Consider the following 18,602-nt stretch of genomic DNA (forward strand, 5'->3'; position numbering starts at 1 on the left):
GCGAGGAAGCCTCAACACGCTGCGTTTCACTCCGACTGTCATCATGAGGCGTGTACACGCTCAGGGGATGAGTGGAGGTGTGTGCAGTGCTGTCCACATGAGGCGTTATAACGGCGCTCATGGGTTATTATGACCGTGGGTAGGAGGCGTATCTCGAACGGAGGAATGCCGCGAGCTCTGCAGGTTATTAACCGATAGGTTAAAACCAGCAGGCTTCTGCAGGGAGCCCTGCTGTTTACTTAATCAACAGATTAGTGGCAGCCGGCTTAATTACCGGCTCTGCTTCCTCGGAGTCTCTCGTGGAGCAGACCAGGAGCGGGGGAGCCTCACTCCCCTTTGACTCGCCGCCGGGAGACCCTGTCTCTTGGGTGGCGGGGGAGCGGAGACGTGGGACGGAGCCCCTGCAACCGCCGAAGGGCGAGTCTGACGCCGAGGCGGTTGCTGTGGGCGTCTCTCCGCTTGCGGCCTCCTGTGGCCGGCGTGGACGCCGCGGCTGCTGCTGGCGTTGGTGCCGCTGTGGGCGCTCAGCAGGCTGGAGCACGCTGACATGCTGGCGAATGCCGTCCGCCTGTTCCGCGGCCGTCTTCATGGACTCCACCATGGTGTGGAACTGGGGTCCTAAAAGCCCATACGGGCTGATTGGAGCGTCCAGTAGCACTTTTCTGGCCGTCTCCGTAACAGACGCCTGCTGCAGGTGGTGCTGGATCTGTGTCACCCACGTGGAAATCCTCGCCTGGGAGACAGCGACGGACGCGTACAGAGTGAGCGCCATGCTGGCCGCCTTGCTGATTTCCTCTGCCTCGGTGGTGAACCGCTCTACCAATGTCTCCACCGAGTTGGAGAGCAGCACGATGATATTCGCCGCCGCCAGAAAGGCACACTGGTGCACCCGGTCGGCCGGGCGGGCGACATACTCTCTGGGGGAGTTCAACGTAGTGCGCCGTCCTGTGGCGACGGAGAAGGGGACCGCATGCTCGGCCGCAAAAACCAGCCCCCTGCTCCGACTCAGAGTCCTGCATCGGGTCGGGTACCCGCGGGTACCCGACGGGTGACCCGCAAAAAAGGTGATTCGCGGGTGGTAATTTTTCAAACACTTTTTTCCGGGTTCGGTTCTGGGTAAAACAAAGATGATGCGGGTCGGGTCGCGGGTGTTGCATAATAAATATATTTAAATAATAATAATGTAGTTTAATGTTTAAATCCTCAGGCCTGTCCCCCGCGGGACCGTGCATAATCATAACCTCTGCAGCGCATCATCTGCTTCTGAGCGCGCCACATTCTGAATTGCTGAGGTGAAGCTCTCTAGCGGAGAATACAGCATTTTCCAACACTTCCTCATGAGCGAAATCCAACGTCTGGGAGGCTTTTGGCGTCCTCCTAGATGGAGAGAATAACCAACATCCCACGCTTTTTGAGAGAAATATGCAACTGCGTGTGTTAATAATTGCACGTTTTCACTGCTCATATATATATGCGGGTTCGGGTCGGGTTGCGGATCCTGTGCCGACGGGTCGGGTCGGGTTGCGGAACTAATTGGTAATATGTGCGGGTAGCGGGGCGGGTTCGGTATTGCACGTCGCGGGTGCGGGGCGGGAGCGGGTCTTGAAAATCAGACCCGTGCAGGACTCTGCTCCGACTCTGTCTCCCCCGTCCGGGGGAGAGGAGGGAGGGGAGAACCGCACGGTGAACCATGGAGGGAGACGGGGTAGGAGTTGTCCGACTCCTGCCCGGCACTCGGCTCCAGGGACATGCTGCCATGCTTCCTGTCGGCTGATGGGAGATGGGCACAATGTGAGCAAGCGACCTGCTGGCTGAGAGCCGCGTCCGCGTGCTCTGGCCCTAGGCCGGATTCGCACATTGTGTGCTGGTCATAGCTCATGATATATCCTGAGCCACATGAGGGACAATTTCGGACGCAGTTGTTGCTCATGATGTTTAATGGTTCTGTGCTTCAGTAACTGCCGAGGTTTGCTGAAGAAAAGAGGGAGCAGATTGCCGGGCTTCCTTCCTATTTATACCAGAAGGAGGCCCGAGGGCGGGGCCCACCTTGCGGGTGGGCGTGGACTACAAGTGTTTCAGTGCTGCGCGGGTGCGCAGGGGGATTACCCAATAGCGATAGCCTTAGAGGGCGAAGCCATATCCGAAATAGAACAAGAATCGACTACTCTACTCTCTGCTCACTCCTTTCCTGTAAAATACAGGTCCAGCCCACACATATGCTCCATCAAGGACGGTGCTACAGGCCGCAACTACAATAAGCATGTTAATGTTAATCTAACAGCTCCGGCGATCCACTAGCACCCCCCCCCCCCCCCCCTAAAGGGCTAAAGGTTGGCAAGTATGGTTGACAAGCTGTTGTCCCTATTTTGGCCCAGCGGCAGACAGGCCGAGGAGCAGGCTGCGATACCCCCCCCCCCCCCCCACAGAGCGCACCCAGAGGACAGGCTGCGTCACCTCACTTTGTAACCCAGGAAAGGAATCCTGCACGTGAGTGTTAAAAGTGCATTAAACTGTTTTAATCCGACAGCCGCTGATGTGCACGGAAGTCTGTCCGTTTCGTTAACATTTGAATAGCCAAATGGACGGAAATCCGTCCTACAGTATATGCGAATGAGAGGTTTGGAAATGCACGTGACCGTGGCTCATTCCCCTGATAGGTGGAGAGTTGACCAATAAGCAGAGCACCTCCTTGTGACGTAGAAAAGTGTTGAAATCTGGATCCGTTTTTTTCAGATCCGTTGCAGCCCCTTTTTTGGAGATTTGGCTAAGGAGGAAAATAGAGAGGGTTGTGTTTTCTGACACTTGGTGAGTTCCCTGGAACACCGGGGACACATATTCATGTATAAAAGACGTACAAAGCTGCATTTTGCATGATAGGTCCCCTTTAAGTTGTTTCAATAAGACAGGTTCATTCATTCAAACCCAAGAGGAGCTACATTTGAAGTCAAAGTGAGTTTCTGGAAATGCACGCCCTTGTTAAATCCCAGCTCTCAGCCGCTCTTGGTTCGGCCCTGTCCTCAACCTAATGACTGTGATTCCCTCCAGTTGAAGAACAAAGGGACCGATCTGAGGATTAGGCCTGTAGATACCACCGGGCCTTCTGCCTGCCGGGACGCTCACTACCTGTTCTTCTAGTGCAGGGGTCGGCAACCCGCGGCCGACGGGCCGCATGCAGCCCTTTAAGCCCTCTGCTCTGGCTCCCTTGAGCTTAGACAAAAAAATAAGAAGGAAATAAAATAAAAGTATTTGTAGGACTATTTATATTTTGTTGCATGGTTGAAAATGTTTCGTATCTTGTATTTTGAGGTGATACTGTGACACATAAATAAAAAACAAAACGGTTTTAATTAGGTCAACTAAAATATGCGTCACATTCTGCTACGGTCCCGCGCGAGCGCCTTTTCTTGCGGGTGAATAACCTGACCCCCGGCTCGATGAGCGAACTATGGATAAATCAAAGAAAAGTACCGGAGGAACACAGGATTTAATTCTGCATGGACAGAGTTATATGCTTTCACAGCAAACGATGCTGGTTTACCGGTATGTTTGATATGTAGAGAGAAGTTGTCAAAGGTGCTGCACTGCAGCCTTTACGTATCGAGAAACAACGGGAACAACACGGAGAGGAAGACAGCTGACGATCTTCAGTCATAATTCAATGGGGTATGTAATTTATTTCAGAAAACACTTTTTGTTATATTCCATGGAATGCTCTTAACATCCCGATAGCAATGAATATATTAAATGCTTTAACAATAAACACATACAAAAATTAATCTCTGGAAGCCGTAGCGCTGTAAAAAGCACGACCGATCATCTGAGCCGGCCCGGCTAAAATAACTGGATGGCCTACCTGCCTGTCAGCCTTCCATCTGTGCACACATTTATCTCGTGCCCTCATTGGTAATGTGCGCGTTCGTGTGTGTTGGAGGAGGGGCTCTGTGAGGAAGTCTGAAGGAAGAGGCATATTTTTACCGGTTGTGTATTTTCAAATTCTAGCGCACTCGAGCTGGTTTCTCCATTCTTACCTACCCTACCTTTAACTATTTTTAGGGTGCAGCTATATGTTTTATTTATTTCAAAGTGGGCCCATTTTAATAATATTTGTTTTCCTTCAAATGTGTAGAGGACTCCCCAAGTGCTGTGTTTAATTTATTTTAAAGTAGACCTGTGTATTATTTGTAATTCTCCTTATAGGAGTTCTTTGTTTCTTATTAGAGGTTAACAGTTTTATATAATGTAATAAATAGCCTAATAAATGCAAAAAAACTGTAGTTTTTGTCTGATATAACAATAAATACAACTTTATTAGCTATCAAGCTATGAAATATGTTTTGCAGCTCCTGACAAAAAAAATGTTTTGGAAAAAGGAGCAAAATGGCTCTTTTGGTCAAAAAGGTTGCAGACCCCTGTTCTAGTGGGACATTTGGAAAAGCAGGAAAATACAGGATGTACTAGCTTGAGATGCAAATGACTCAATGAACTCAAGAGAAGAGAGGCTTGGCTCAGAGTAGAATAACGTTCTGTGACGAGGAATGACACGGCTCTCCTGGAATGCTGTAAATATGCTATTTTGACACCTGAGGTGGAAAATGAATTAGTCACACAGCATAAAACTTGCTCAATGATTTGTTTGATTTTGTATTCTAAAAATGTTCAAACAGAGGTACAAATTAGGCAGACCAAACATTTCCAGATGAAGGGGAAGTCGCATTTCACAGTATTACTAATATTTGGTCAGAAAATGTCTCTTGAAGTATATAAGTTCCACTGGAAAGAAGATCTATAGCACCAGAGTTGAATGGATTGCTTTGTGTCACTGTTTCTCTTGTCAGTTCACTTTAATCACACTAGGTGGCAGCAGAGATGCACTTCAAATTCTCCCCGTTTCAGATTTGTCTTTAACATATTAGGTTTTCCAAAAATTGCACCATGTTCTGGACCAAAGCCCAGGTGATGCTTATGTGCTGATCTGGTGTTTGCAGGGCAACTCTCACTATCCGTTCATTGAGAAGCTCGCTCACCCCCAGACAAGGTTGGATACTGGCATGTGGCGCAGGGTATTTTGATCAATGTTTGGTCAGGTGATGTACAGTCATGGTGCAGGGCTCAACGTGTCTTTTATTTACTTATTGTGTCCCAAATGTATCAACATGAGATGTTGTGAAGGTTGCAGGAGGCTAGTGTCATCCATAATGAAGCAGGAGCTCAGAAACATCCAAAGGTTCTGTTACCCACAATCCTTTGCAACAGAGCATATTCAAAACAGCCTTCAACACAAGATATCCATGGCTGTAGCAAATGGTTATTGCATGAATGTGTGATTCAGAACAACACAAAGGGAATTCAAGAGATAGATGTGGTTTATTTTTGATCAAATGTAATTTAAATAGCATTTAGATGTATACATGTGTTCTATTGTGTCTCCACCAGGTGGCTCTGCTCGGCTTGGACCTCTTATCTGCCTTAGTGACGAGGTTACAGGAGAGATTTAGGTCCCACGTGGGAACAGGTAAGATTCAATATATTATATCTTGTAATTAATTATCTTTACACAATATCATATTTGTGTTAATGTAGATTAAAGGCTCTTACTTCAAATGTCTACAGAGGAACTTTTAGAACCTCCTACAGATACGGCCGTTGAATCAAATAAATCGAAATAAAGAGAAATATGGAGTTTAAATGTCAAGTTAAATTTGAATGTTGCGTTTTCTTGCAATTTTACAATTTCCAGAGCTTTTGTGAAACCTCACCGGTCTCTCTTTTAAACTAAACAATTATTTAACAATATAAGTTAACATTTCCGGTAAACTAGAGATTCAGTTATCAATGATCAGTGCACCTTCGAGCGTCTTAGCTCAAATTTGAATGCAGGCATAATGGCTGTGGACAGCTCTCTTCTACCACGGTGACAGCTGCCCACTGTCCGCCCCTCCTCTTTTTTTATGGAGGACGGAACATGAATAAATGTGTAAATAAATGTATCAAGAAATACAGGAATAAATAAATAAATAGGGAAATAAATACAGGAATAAATAAATAAATACGGAAATAAATACAGGAATAAATAAATGAGGAAATAAATACACAAATAAATAAATGTGGAAATAAATACTTGAATATATAAATAAATAAATAAAAGTCAAAAATAAAACAGAACACACGTTATTATATATCTTTAATATATTTCTACATTTACGGTCACTTACATTGATTTATTTATGTATTTCTGTGTCCGTATGCTAATGAGGTGGGCGGTTCTAACCTCAGTCTGAAGCATGATTGGTTACAGGAGTGTGATCATTCTATGATGACATGTATTTATTTCCATATTTATTTATTCTTTTATTTATTTATTTGTGTATTTATTTCCACATTTATTTACTTCTGTATTTATTTCCTCATTTATTTATTCCTGTATTTACTTATTTATTTCCGTATGTATTTATTCCTGTAGTTCTTCATACATTTATTTTTTTATACTTATGTCATGTTCTGTCCTCCATACTTTTTTGCCCTTAGTTCAAATAAGAACAAATGACTCTACAATTCAAACTCCTCCTTCTATGATGACTGTTTTGAGGGGATGCCTGAAAGATTGATTGGCCATAGGATCATTTTCAATCATTTTGCTTTTTTGTTTATGTTTGAAATGTGTTGTTTTTTAACAAAATGGTTGTACATAGAATACTTTGTTGGCATAAAGCCATTTCAATACCTCTCAAAAGTATACCCATACATATGTTTGTAATTCGTGGTCTGGTGTGATTCTTCTTGGTTTCCTCCTGCTCTTTCCCTCAGTTCTTCCCAGCCTTATCGATCGATTGGGAGATTCTAAAGACCAAGTGCGAGAACAGGACCAAACAGTGCTGCTAAAGATCATGGAGCAAGCTGCCAGCCCACAGGTACCAACACACACTCACACACAGCCTGAATTCATTCCAATGACAAGTTGATTTGCAATATATATATATATATATATATATATATATATATATATATTGCTGCTGCTTCCTGTTTCAGCCGACCTTAGTGCTTGTACGATGTGATGAAATTGACCACTGAGCTGTTGTATTGAATCTATTCCTCAAACCTCTGATATTATAACCCAACACAACTCTCACTGTTGCCCTACCTGAAACCCTTCACATTGACTTGCTCTGAGGTGCCTCGAGGACAAAAACTGCCCAACAAAATGTTTGCAATCAGTTTTTGTCCTGAATGATTATTATATCATTTTTAAGGGAGCTGAGGTTTTACTTCCAATTTCTGAGAAAAACGTGTCAAAATGGATGCCATATTAAAAAAAACAACAACGCATAGATTATATCTTTATATATTATATCTTTGAATAGCCATTCATGGCGGACTGGTCCATTTCCTTTACTTTTTGTATTCTCAATGATCCATTGACTGATAATCCATTATGTTGTGTGTGTTGTTATAGTATGTGTGGGACCGAATGCTGGGAGGCTTCAAACACAAGAACAACAGGACCAGAGAAGGAGTGTGCCTTTGTCTCATCGCCACACTGAGCATGTGAGTCTCACCTTTCTTATTGCACGTGCACTGTCCGTGTAGATGAGACCTAGTTTCATCGTTTTGTCATGTGGATGATACACATCTTTCCATTCTTGCAAATTAGAATGGATACATGCAGTTTATGAAATACAATATCTTTAGCTAGGCAGACATCTTAGTTCAAAACTGCCTTTTTTTAAATGACATGTTATTTTCAAAAAATAAATGACTGATGTTGTTCAGCTTGACTTCCTTTCACTACCCTGTCCTGTAGGTGCTGTATATCTCCTTGTATCTGTTCATTGGGCTGATTGATATACTTATTTTCTTCCAGACATGGAGCTCAAGGCCTGACCCTGAGTAAAATTGTTCCCCACATATGTAACCTGTTGGGGGACCCCACAAGTCAGGTATGCACAGTCATGCTTTTCTTCCATCGGCTTTGCCACCTTAGTCAAATTGTATATTTGTATACTGTACATGCATAATGTGCATATAGTCTATGGTAAGAACAAAGACCCAGGTGCAAATCAAAGAAACAGCTGGTAACGATTTCACATGTTGTGGGTTTCAGGTGCGTGACGGAGCGATGAGCTGCTTGGTGGAGATCTACAGACATGTGGGGGAGAGGGTGAGGATGGATCTCAGCAAAAAGGGCCTGCCACAGTCACGGTACGACCACAGAACGCTGACCCTCCCTCCTCTTCTTCTTCTTTTCTGCTTGGCCTCCTACCATACTCACTTATTCTTCCAAATACACATAAAGGCTCTGTGGGACACAAAGGTAGCAGGCTCCAGACCTGTAGCACCCCCACTAGTGGCAGAATTAGGCATTGCAGCATTGCAGTGATACTGATACGTGGGAAGATTTACACTACGTCTTTATTGTATTAGGTTCATCCATCTTTCACAAATGCAGTCTCTTACAAATTATATATATAAGAACATTTAAAAAAACACCTTTTGTACGCTTACATCCTAAATGGATGATTTGGATGTTTAATGTGCGGTTGTATTAGTTACCTATCCAAAGTCAGTGTATTACAATAGATGCAGCAGTAGGAACAGACAGGAGTACCAGCAGGAAGCTAGGTTATGTACTGCTGTGGACGGTGCAGCAACAAAACGTATTGTGGTCACCCCAAAAAATCAATGTCAGTTTAAGTGTTGTGCTATATTGAGAATATTCTCATCACTTTGCGTTCCTGTCAGACAGCCCTATTTCACAGAGAACCGAAGCCTATATCTTTGCTACTGTATCGTCGGAGCCATCAGACTCCACAAAAAAACCCGATATTTGAACCTCTCACCGTCTACCACTGCCTCTATCTGTTAGTCTGTTTGTGTTATTTTGGGAATGTGGTTACCTCCAAAGTGTGTTTTTATCAATGGAGTGAGTCTGGTGGTTTCTGAGAGCAGAGACATCTAGCAGTGTCAGTTCCCTGTCAGAGATGCTGTCTGACAGCAAAGTCAAGTTGTGAACATCTTGTAATTATAGTGTGCACTAAGACTGAAATCAATTTTTCAAAATGTCTAAAATGGATTTGATGCTGACCTAATTTCACATCAGTACTTACCTTCCGGCTGGTTCCCTGTCTGCTTCCTTAAACTCCCCTTAACTGTGCTTTATCACAGATTGTATTAAATACGTTATTATTGCAGAGTTTCTTCAAAATGGCAAATTGTTTTATTTCCGGTCAGCTTTTGATCACTTTATCTGAAATCTCTGGCTTTGTCAACCTTTCATTTGGGCAGTAAACTATAAGTTCCCAATGGGCGCCAGCATTTGGAAAGGGGGGGCTGCATTTAGTGTTGCAGATATTAGAGAAGTTCTGTCTGTTGCTTATAGAGAACATATCAAAACGACACACTATTCAATCATTTTCTTAGCACACATGTATTTTTACGTGATATTTAAAGAAACAAAAAGTGCCCCATGTGCAGCTCCATAGTCTAAGTTCATAAAATAATGACTGAGGTGAAGTTGTTTTTGTTTCACCTTCCATATCATCCAGGTGATTTCACACAACCTTGGATTGGGATTCTCTAGATTCCTATCTCTAACTACCCTAGCTAACCTTGTTAAATGCCTTGTGTTTGATATATTTGAAACCTACCCTTGGCATAACACTCCAGCCACTGAATCTGACTTACAGTCCTCCTTCTCTTAAAGGGGACCTAGCGTGCAAAATGCACTTTTTTATGTCTTGTATACATAAATATGTGTCCCGGGTGTGTCGGGGAACCCACGCAGCGTCAGAAATAAAACCCTCTTTCTTTTTCTCCGTACCCAAATCTCTAAAAACGGGGCTACAACGGAGCTGATCCAGATTTGCATCCGATATGACGTCATATCAGAAATGTGGACCCATGGCCCTATCAGAAACGCTGCTATCAGAAACAATGCCTGACTGTTTTGGATGTAATATGGTCGGTGTTTACATTAGCATTGCTAACACTCAGAGCTAACCTGTACTGGAGAGCATGTGTGTGAAGAAGCAGGAAATAAAAAGGAACCCACCTTGTGGCAAGAGAGAAAGCCTTTGAGCTCCAAACTGTTTCAGAAATAATCCTTGATAATCCATGATATGGCATTTCATCACTGCAGCATTTAGTTTAGACAGTAGCTGCCGGGTCCCGCATGAGCTGAGACCCCTCCAAAATCAGCACTTTTGTAATAGGAAGGGAAATAGAGGGATATGAGGCATGGCTAGAATGGGTGATCTGTTTGGTATTTTGAGCAAAACACTTCATAGACATGTTTTTTATATATTTGTATATATCTGGGACCTATGCTATTGCCTACAAATCTCATTGTCTTCCTCGTCCTCTTTTTTCCAACACTGGACGACATGCATTCCACCAGCAACCCCCCCCCATTTGTCATGTGTGTGGCGGCTTTGTACACCGTCTATTTTGGTCCTGTCCCTCCCTGCTGCACAAAGGGGGAAACTTCTCACATAAGAAGTGATGGTGCAGGGCAGGGTCCTTTTCCACAAACCATCTTTCTCTCTTTCGCTTCAAACTTCTGACACTTTGTATTTACTCTCTTTTTATTTTGTATCATCTTTACATACTTCTTATCACTACCTCTTATTTTCCAGGTTGAATGTAATCTTCAGCAAATTTGATGAAGTCCAAAGATCCGGGAACATGATGCCATCGTCCGTCTCAGGTCAGTTTTTCTCCTCTTGCGTTTCATTTGCCTAGGTGTGCTGCTCTTGGGCCTTTTAATATGCCTCCAACAATAACGTATACCTACAGTTTAAAATGTAGAAATATTTTCTGGACTGTGGAATGTTTTTATAAGATAAGAGATAAGATGGTGCTCTATCCTCTCTGTGCTAGCATCATTATTAATGTGACTTTCCTCCCTGCTGACACCCAGCACTGTGGGAAATGGAAAAGATGCACAGTGAATATCAGGGCTATTGTAGTCTCACTAACTAATGTGACCTGAGGACAGCCTGTTGATCTGCAGCAGCTTGGGGGTTTTTATTTAGTGCATGAGAAAATAGGAAAGTGCATGAGAAAATAAGAAAGTATCTGACTGCAGAGTTATGTCGCCAGCTTTATTTTCTCCACATTATCAATGTCTCTCGTACCTCTCCCCTGTATCTCCAGTTATCTTACCGTCACACAGCATTGTGGTGTGTTGTTTTCCGTGTTGTGTGTGTGTGTGTGTGTATTGCTGTGTGGGGAGGAAGACAGGGTTTTACAGAGCAGACGGACAGCCCGCAGCTAGAGATGAGATGTCTCCACAGGCGGTGGGCCCACACTAGAGCTTTTGATGTTCCTCTGTGGGGCTAAAGACCAAACCACGTGTCCAGAGGCATCCCTCCCAAATGTATCAATATACCAAAATAGACAAAGCAGAAACATTAAAGGGAACATTACAATTTCCCATGAAATCAAAATAGATGTAATGTTTTGATTTCCTCTAAAACACATGTCTTGGCCTAACAATGATGAAAAAGTATCTTAGTGCATATTCTTGTTTTTCTGGTAACAATTGTTGTTGACTCATATTTGTATACTCATTTATAGCCCAGTTAACCCTTCGGGAGCAGTTCCCCCCATGCGACTCTCCTTCACCAGCAGCATTGCCTACTTCGTATTGTGGCTTGTATTCGTACAGCTTCACTCTAAAGCATCTTCTTCAGGGTGGCCTTCATCCTCCATTCCAACCCTGTCCGATTAGTTGGTACAATCCGCTGGCATGGCCCCACGTAAAGACTAAGATGGATATCACAGCCTGTGCCTGTTGTGCCCTAGCAGTGAGATACTTACATGCTTACAAACAGGAAAATGACACACGGGAACTTCAAATAAAGAGGCAGTGTTGTCCTCTTCTGAGTGCAGCAGAGTTGTGCCCTCTGTGCAGGTGGAGTAGCTTTGACCCCTTTACTGCTGACTCTGTGTCATTCCTGCTGACTGCATCCACACTGTATTTGCAGAGGCAGCAGCTGAGCCCAGGAGAAAACACTCAATGTTTCTAACACCTTACGCCATCTCTCCCAACGTTTGTGGAGTTCAACTGCCACCACAACTTAATGAATCATGTCAGTCACACACGCTGAGGAACATGCAGCGAAACAGGAGTGCTGTCTGACCCTCTCTTGTCAGGTGATACATTCACTGTTACATTTTTCACACTTTCTGTGGCACACATTTTGAACAGAATTGAAGTGATCAATCGATCAACAGAAAAATAATCACCAACTATTTTGACAACCGATTAATCATTAAAGTCATTGTTCATGCAGAAGTGTCAGAATGCGCAGTTATCAGCCTCTCAAGTAAGGAGATGTTCTGCTTGTCCATGTATTTATGTTAAAGTGTGTTGTGGACTGACAGGAGATGGCGTTTAAAGATGTCACCTTGATCTCTGAGAAACAGGGATTGACATTTTTCACTATTTCCTGTCATTCACAAACTTCTTATTCTTCGTCTTTGAGTTTACAAGAAAAGTCCAAGAATGTGCTCCTGGGTAGAGTACGTTTATTGATTGATTTATGATATTGACTATTGGAATCTTGTAATACTTGTAGGTGATATGACTCGACTTGTTATTTGCATTTTAAGTAAAAATGCTGTTCGGACGAATAGGCAAACATGACTCATTTTAGCAGTGATTGGATAGCCGAGCATCAAATCCATCATACTCAGCTGCTCGGATCCTCAATGGCTCCACTCCTCATTCACAGCTGCTCTGATAATGGCTTTGTGGCTGACGACTCATTTAAATTGAAATACATTTGCCTCAGAGCTGAGAAGAATGTCCAGTGTAATGTAGCTGCGCTGTGAGACATTTCTAAAGTAAACTCTGTGTCTACAAGACAGAGGAGTAGTTATCCCCCAGTCAAAAAGCTACTTGTACTGAGGTTATCATACAGTATGAAACTTTGAATATTTGTCATCATAGTTTATGATTTTGAAAAAAGTCTTAGTTTAAAGAGCCCCATGTCTGCTTTTTGGGGTTTCCCTATAGGTTTGTTTTGCATGTCAATGGTCTGCAGAGGCTAACATCCCTGTGTTCCCTCCAGAGAGAGTTTCTCTCCCACACATCACAACACTCTCGCTGCTTGGTTAGCGCTCCAACACATTGTATGTGACGAGGCTAAGGGGCGGGACATCTCTAAGCAGTTCACAAATCACAACAGAGCCAGCCAGCTAACCAATCAGAGCAGCTCTGGTTTCAGACAGATGGTGAAAAGAGGTGCTGCAGCACAGACAGTATGAGAAAAATAATGCTTTAAGATTAACCTTAAAGCATTGAGACATGTCCCAGTAGAGACACTACATACTGACATACACCTGAACATCAGCAGGAGAGGACTCTTTAAAGTAGAGACATACTGATATACACCTGAACATCAGCAGGAGAGGACTCTTTAAAGTAGAGACACTACTGTACATACTGATATACACCTGAACATCAGCATTATGGGGCCCATGAATAGTTTTCAGTGTGTGCAGGAGAGCAGTTGGACCAAAGTGAAACTTCTAAGCAGAATATTTTATGAGATAAAAACATGTTGTGAATTTTAGAAATGATTACGTCCATTCCATCGAGTGTTGACTTTGGGATACACTATAACTAATGTGACCTGAGGACAGCATGTTGATCTGCAGCAGCTTGGGGGTTGTTATTTAGTGCATGAGAAAATAGGAAAGTATCTGACTGCAGAGCTTTTTTGTCATGATGAGTTATTTCGCCAGCTTTCATTTTCTCCACATTATCAATGTCTCTCGTATCTGTCCCCTGTATCTCCAGTTACCTTACCGTCACACAGCATTGTGTTGTGTTGTTTTCCGTGTTGCTTTTGGACTCTAGACTCATTGCAAATGTTTGTAGTCCAAGTAGTAAACAATCCAAGGTAGCCACTACTAGAGTAGGGGGGGGGGGACTGCGCTGTAGTGCTGTCACACAGGCAGGAAGGGGGAGGGTTAGGGGTAGGGGAGAGAGCAGAGGGATTGTAGAGGGATAGATAGAAGAGAGGGAGGGGGGACGGAGAGCAAAACAAAGCAGCCATTTCTGTTGCAGCACTGAGAGGTAAACAGTGGGCGAGAGACACAGGGCACAGACTGTAGAGCGGCAGAGAGAGAGAGAGAGAGCTATCAGCTGAGCAGCAGCACTCCTCCCTGCCTTCACTTCTGAGGGAGACTTTGCACCATGACAGCTGGAGAAGGTAAGACTGGAAATAGAATAAATGTTCTCTTTGCTGAGGTCACATCCCTCACTTGTATATAATACAGAGTGTAATGGCTCAAAGACGATCCTCCCCCTGTGGTTTGTTTATGCGTGGAGGGGTGACGCAGGACTGATGGTAAAAAATAAATCTCAGTTTTACATCTCTAATGTAATCCTCTTTTTTACAGTTTGTTTATTTTCTGCTGCAAACTACATTTGGACTTTGGTTACGTAATACAGCAGTGTGGGAAGGAGACACCTGTCCTCTCATATCTCTAGTATTTCTCCTGCATGGATTTGGTATCGCAGGACAGTAATATACAGTATGTATTGCCTTAATGATCTCTGCTGTGGAAACAACGAGTGCCTGAAGTGACGGCTCGCCTGAAGCATCTTACACTTGCCTCACGTCGGTCCAGCACCAAACGAGCTGAGAGAGTTATGGTCAATATGTAAACTGCTCCAAATGGCTCTCTACAGAACATAGCCAAATGACACCAGGAGATTTTGGATGTACGAGCAGAGAGTTTGTCTCAAAACTCTGTGTGTGTATGCTGTAAAGACAATCCACAAACAGACGATTCAGATCCAAAACACATTTTTTATCCACATATACAAAATGGATTCAAAAATGCCTGATCGAAAGTCTTAAATATTGGAGAGATACTAAAAATTCCTTTTGTTTATTTGCAAATTAATTATAGTATTCACAAATCTTTTTAATTTCTGGAATTATTTCGAATTAAACACAAATTATTTCTCTGTTCACACAAATATTATTGAGACAAATCTACCCCCATACATTTTCTACCTGGACCCTGAACAGTTTGGTCCTTACCTCTGAATGAGTTGTTTCGGCAGCATTTCAGACCACTCTCACAAATGAATTGCTCTCACCATCAGCCTCTTAGTGTAATGCAGTAGAGTAAAACCCCAAAAGTGCACAGATCTCTATTAGAGCTCACGTGTTTTATTAGGTTCATTCACTCATACAGACCACTGATGAGAGTATATATTATTCATGCTAATGTCAGTAGTATAGAACACAATGTAACAGTTACACAAATAAATGCATGCTGCTATATTATATTTTTAAATGACCTTATGTGTGGATTCTGAAATAACCAAATGTACGCCTGCGTATTGACATTTATCTGAGCTGGTTCCACTTTGGCCAAATATTGACAAATGCAACTGACTGACAATATTTGTTATCAACATGCACACATTAATGAATGGCTTATGTCGCTTTATCCCTTCATGGTTTGGTATGTAAAACGTCGGCAAATAGTGAAAAAGGCAGATCACAAATACCTAGAATCCAGAATCCAGAATCCAAGGTGATGTTTTTCATTAACAGTCCAAAACTAAAAGAGAAAATGTATAAAACATGATTTATTTTCTCATTTTACAATCAGTGAAAAACGACTGAAATGTTTAAAATAGTTTCTAATTGTTAGTTAATCAACTTACTGTTCCATCTGTAGTTCCACTAAAATGGTGTCATGATTCTGTAACACGTTTCATATCTGAGTGAGTGTTGTCAGAGTCCGTCTGGTTCTGTATGGAACCATTTAGATCAATGCATAATGCATACTGATGCTCCACACAGAGCAGCAGTAGTTAGGACCACAGAGAGGACGGCCGGCCTGCGCTCTCAGAATATGGGAGGATTGTCGTAATCAGGGAACATCAGCCAATAGCTTCTCACTTTCTTCAACGCTATCACAGAACGTCTTTGTAATTGCGTTAATCCCAGAGGCTCTGTGTGTGCGAGCTGCTTTCAGCGTCCTGGATTTCTGGTCCTTTGCTGTTCATGGCAGACTTTCTGTCTGTCTGTTCTCCAGTGCTCTTCTGTGAGAAGAGCTCAGCAGATCTGCAGCTCAACTTCACTTCCAGCGTTTTGCTCATTAAAGATTAGCAGATTATTATGTGGAAAAGCTTCTGAATTGATTTAGCTGTACTTTCATCTTTCTGGCACTAACTGGATTATTTCTGAAGTGGAATACCCCTCCAGCCACGTTATGATAAGATACTTTTTCATGTCCAGGGCATCACATTGGGATGTGTGTATAAAAAGAGAGTCATACTTCCTCCAGCTTTGAAGGTGGAAATGAGTTCCCAGGATTATTAAAACCCGATGTATATTTGAGCTAGGCTACTGTCGAGGGTTTAGGACGACACAAGACAAGTGCCACTGTCTGTGCGTTGTGCCTGAACGCTGTGTGTGCAAGCAAGTGTGTGTGTGTGTGTGTTATATAATGCACCATGTATGAAAAAGTGAACACCAGTGGGGGCTGAATGCTTGTTCTAAGAAATCCCTTTGATCATCACACTCCCAGAGTGCCCTGCTCTGCAGAGAGATTAACGTGTTTTCTTCTGAGTATGGATTGTGGGTGTGGGGCTGTATCTGCTGCTATTGGCTAATTCAGTGTGGAGGATCTGAAGAAAGAGCTTTTCTATGCAGGGTTTTCTTTTACTTAGAAAATGTCAGATTTTATTTTTTGGATACCTCAGAAATAGAAAGCCTATAGGTATTCCTCATGAGAGAGGGAGGTCGAGGGAGAGTATACACTGAATGGTGTGACTGTCTCCCTCTGCTCTCTGCAGTGATCTGAGAGCAGCCCCTCTGTGCTGGGGGGTGAGGGGTGAAGGGGCCTTTGAGGGGCACAATGAGAGGGCGCTGTAGCTGTGGCTCCTCTCCAGGCTCATATCTGCGTAAACTGTGTTTACTGGGCCCAAATACTCACATATATCAAATCAAATCAAATCAAGTTTTATTTATATAGCACATTTATAAATTATATTTGGTCGAGCCAAAGTGCTGCACATAATAAAAATAGCCTACAGTAGAGACACTTTACAGCTAATACAACAGCACAGTTTGTTCAGAATATCAGTATGAGAAAAAACGACACCCTCTGAAAACGACACCCTCCTTAAACCCTCACATCGTACAAAGAAACACTTCCAGAGAAAACCCACAGTTTAAAGGGGAACATGGGAGAAACCTCAGGGAGAGCAACAGAGGAGGGATCCCTCTCCCAGGACGGACAGACTTGCAATAGATGCCGTGTGTAAATCGAAGAGATAATACATTTTACAGCGTAGGTAGACCGATGTTAGGAAATGCATGTGTCTGTAATAAGAATGAAAGATGAATCCAGGAGGATGTCAACAATCCTGTGGGAGCCATCAGGGAAGCAGCATGACGAGACCCAGGCAGGACCACAGAAACAGGTTTAGCCACGACCCGAAGTCCACGACTTAATCCAGAACTCAGGATAGAGGATCCAGGACACAGGACCACAGCAAGAGGATCAGCCTCGACTCCGGATCCCGGCGTAGATATAGACACAAAACAAGAACAAAATGTGGCTGGGTTAATCGGAACAAGAGAATACACAGACACAGACAGACAGACAGACATACATAGATATAGACATAGATTTGGATCTACTTTGATTTTGGAACACATTTTCAATACAATGTGGACATTTCTGCTACTGGGAATCTTTGTATTAAAGCAAAAATAAAATAAGAAGTTGAGTATTGTGAAGTAACTTGGGTGTCACTGCAGTCAGCTTCTCCTTGTTAGGATTTCTTAAGTGTTCATGGTTCAGGTGATAATGCTCTGCGTGTGTCTCTAAGACCATCCAGTTGAACATAGAAAAACTAAACACTAACAAGTGTATGTAAAAATGTGTCTTAACACTGGATACATTCAGGATAGCCACTGATTGATAACACTGCTTCATGCTCAAAGGAGATAAGACTCATTCAAATTTCTCTGGTTTTCCACTATTTTGGAAACATGAGTAAGACTAATCCAAATATCAAACTAGTTTTTTTTTATATATATATATTTTATATTTGGAAACTTTGAGGACAAGCTTTGAAAAACCTCCTGAATGTTGCCAGTGACATCAGATGCACAGGACTGCCTACACCACACATGTCAAACTCAAGGCCTGGGGGCCAAATCAGGCCCTTGGTGGATTTAATTTCGGCCGCAGGATAATTTTTAATTACTATTAGATCTGGCCCGCCGCTATATTGCACGCACACACCTTCACTCAATCCTGAGGGTCTCCTCAGCTCAGAGCCTGACCCCAAACATTGATGAACTTGCACCCAAGATGAGATGCCAAGTATCTGGCTTAATCTAGCATCACAGAGCAGCAAACTGAGTTCAATGGATGTTTCCTTCTGCACTTTTTCTCTCACGACAACAGGGCATGTTTGGTTTTTTCTTTGAGGGAAATTGTTTTTTTAAAGCTGTTGTTGGCCTGTGGAAAAATGTGATCATAAGAAATGACTGGAGAAGCTGCAGATAGAGCCATAAGAAATGAATGCAACTGATTATGTAATGTTTAATGTTCTT

The 18,602-nt window shown here is 43.0% G+C and overlaps 2 protein-coding genes across 27 annotated transcripts in view; one reads left to right on the plus strand and one right to left on the minus strand.

Moving 5' to 3' along the window:
• The window catches only part of LOC307027915 (zinc finger BED domain-containing protein 4-like), a gene marked incomplete at its 5' end in the record, with an annotated part of 35,728 nt that extends 34,709 nt beyond the window's left edge, over positions 1-1,019 (minus strand). Inside the window, 2 exons of the mRNA XM_079662611.1 lie at positions 668-945; positions 989-1,019. Coding sequence (XP_079518737.1) covers positions 668-945; positions 989-1,019 — 309 coding nt within the window. The remainder of the gene's footprint in view (positions 1-667; positions 946-988) is intronic.
• clasp1a (cytoplasmic linker associated protein 1a) overlaps positions 1-18,602 on the plus strand; it is a 108,213-nt gene that overhangs the window by 43,992 nt on the left and 45,619 nt on the right. For 25 of the 26 annotated variants that reach the window (XM_079661895.1, XM_079661920.1, XM_079661919.1 and 22 more), the window contains exons 3-8: positions 5,434-5,512; positions 6,805-6,908; positions 7,451-7,542; positions 7,859-7,934; positions 8,099-8,196; positions 10,629-10,699. In XM_079661895.1, the coding sequence (XP_079518021.1) occupies positions 5,434-5,512; positions 6,805-6,908; positions 7,451-7,542; positions 7,859-7,934; positions 8,099-8,196; positions 10,629-10,699 (520 nt within the window). Of the gene's footprint in view, positions 1-5,433; positions 5,513-6,804; positions 6,909-7,450; positions 7,543-7,858; positions 7,935-8,098; positions 8,197-10,628; positions 10,700-14,059; positions 14,217-18,602 lie in introns of those variants that run through there. The other variant, XM_079661904.1, reaches the window with a different exon arrangement.

The sequence above is a fragment of the Notothenia rossii genome (assembly GCF_949606895.1).
Source record: "Notothenia rossii genome assembly, chromosome: 2".
In the NCBI taxonomy this organism is placed as follows: domain Eukaryota; kingdom Metazoa; phylum Chordata; class Actinopteri; order Perciformes; family Nototheniidae; genus Notothenia; species Notothenia rossii.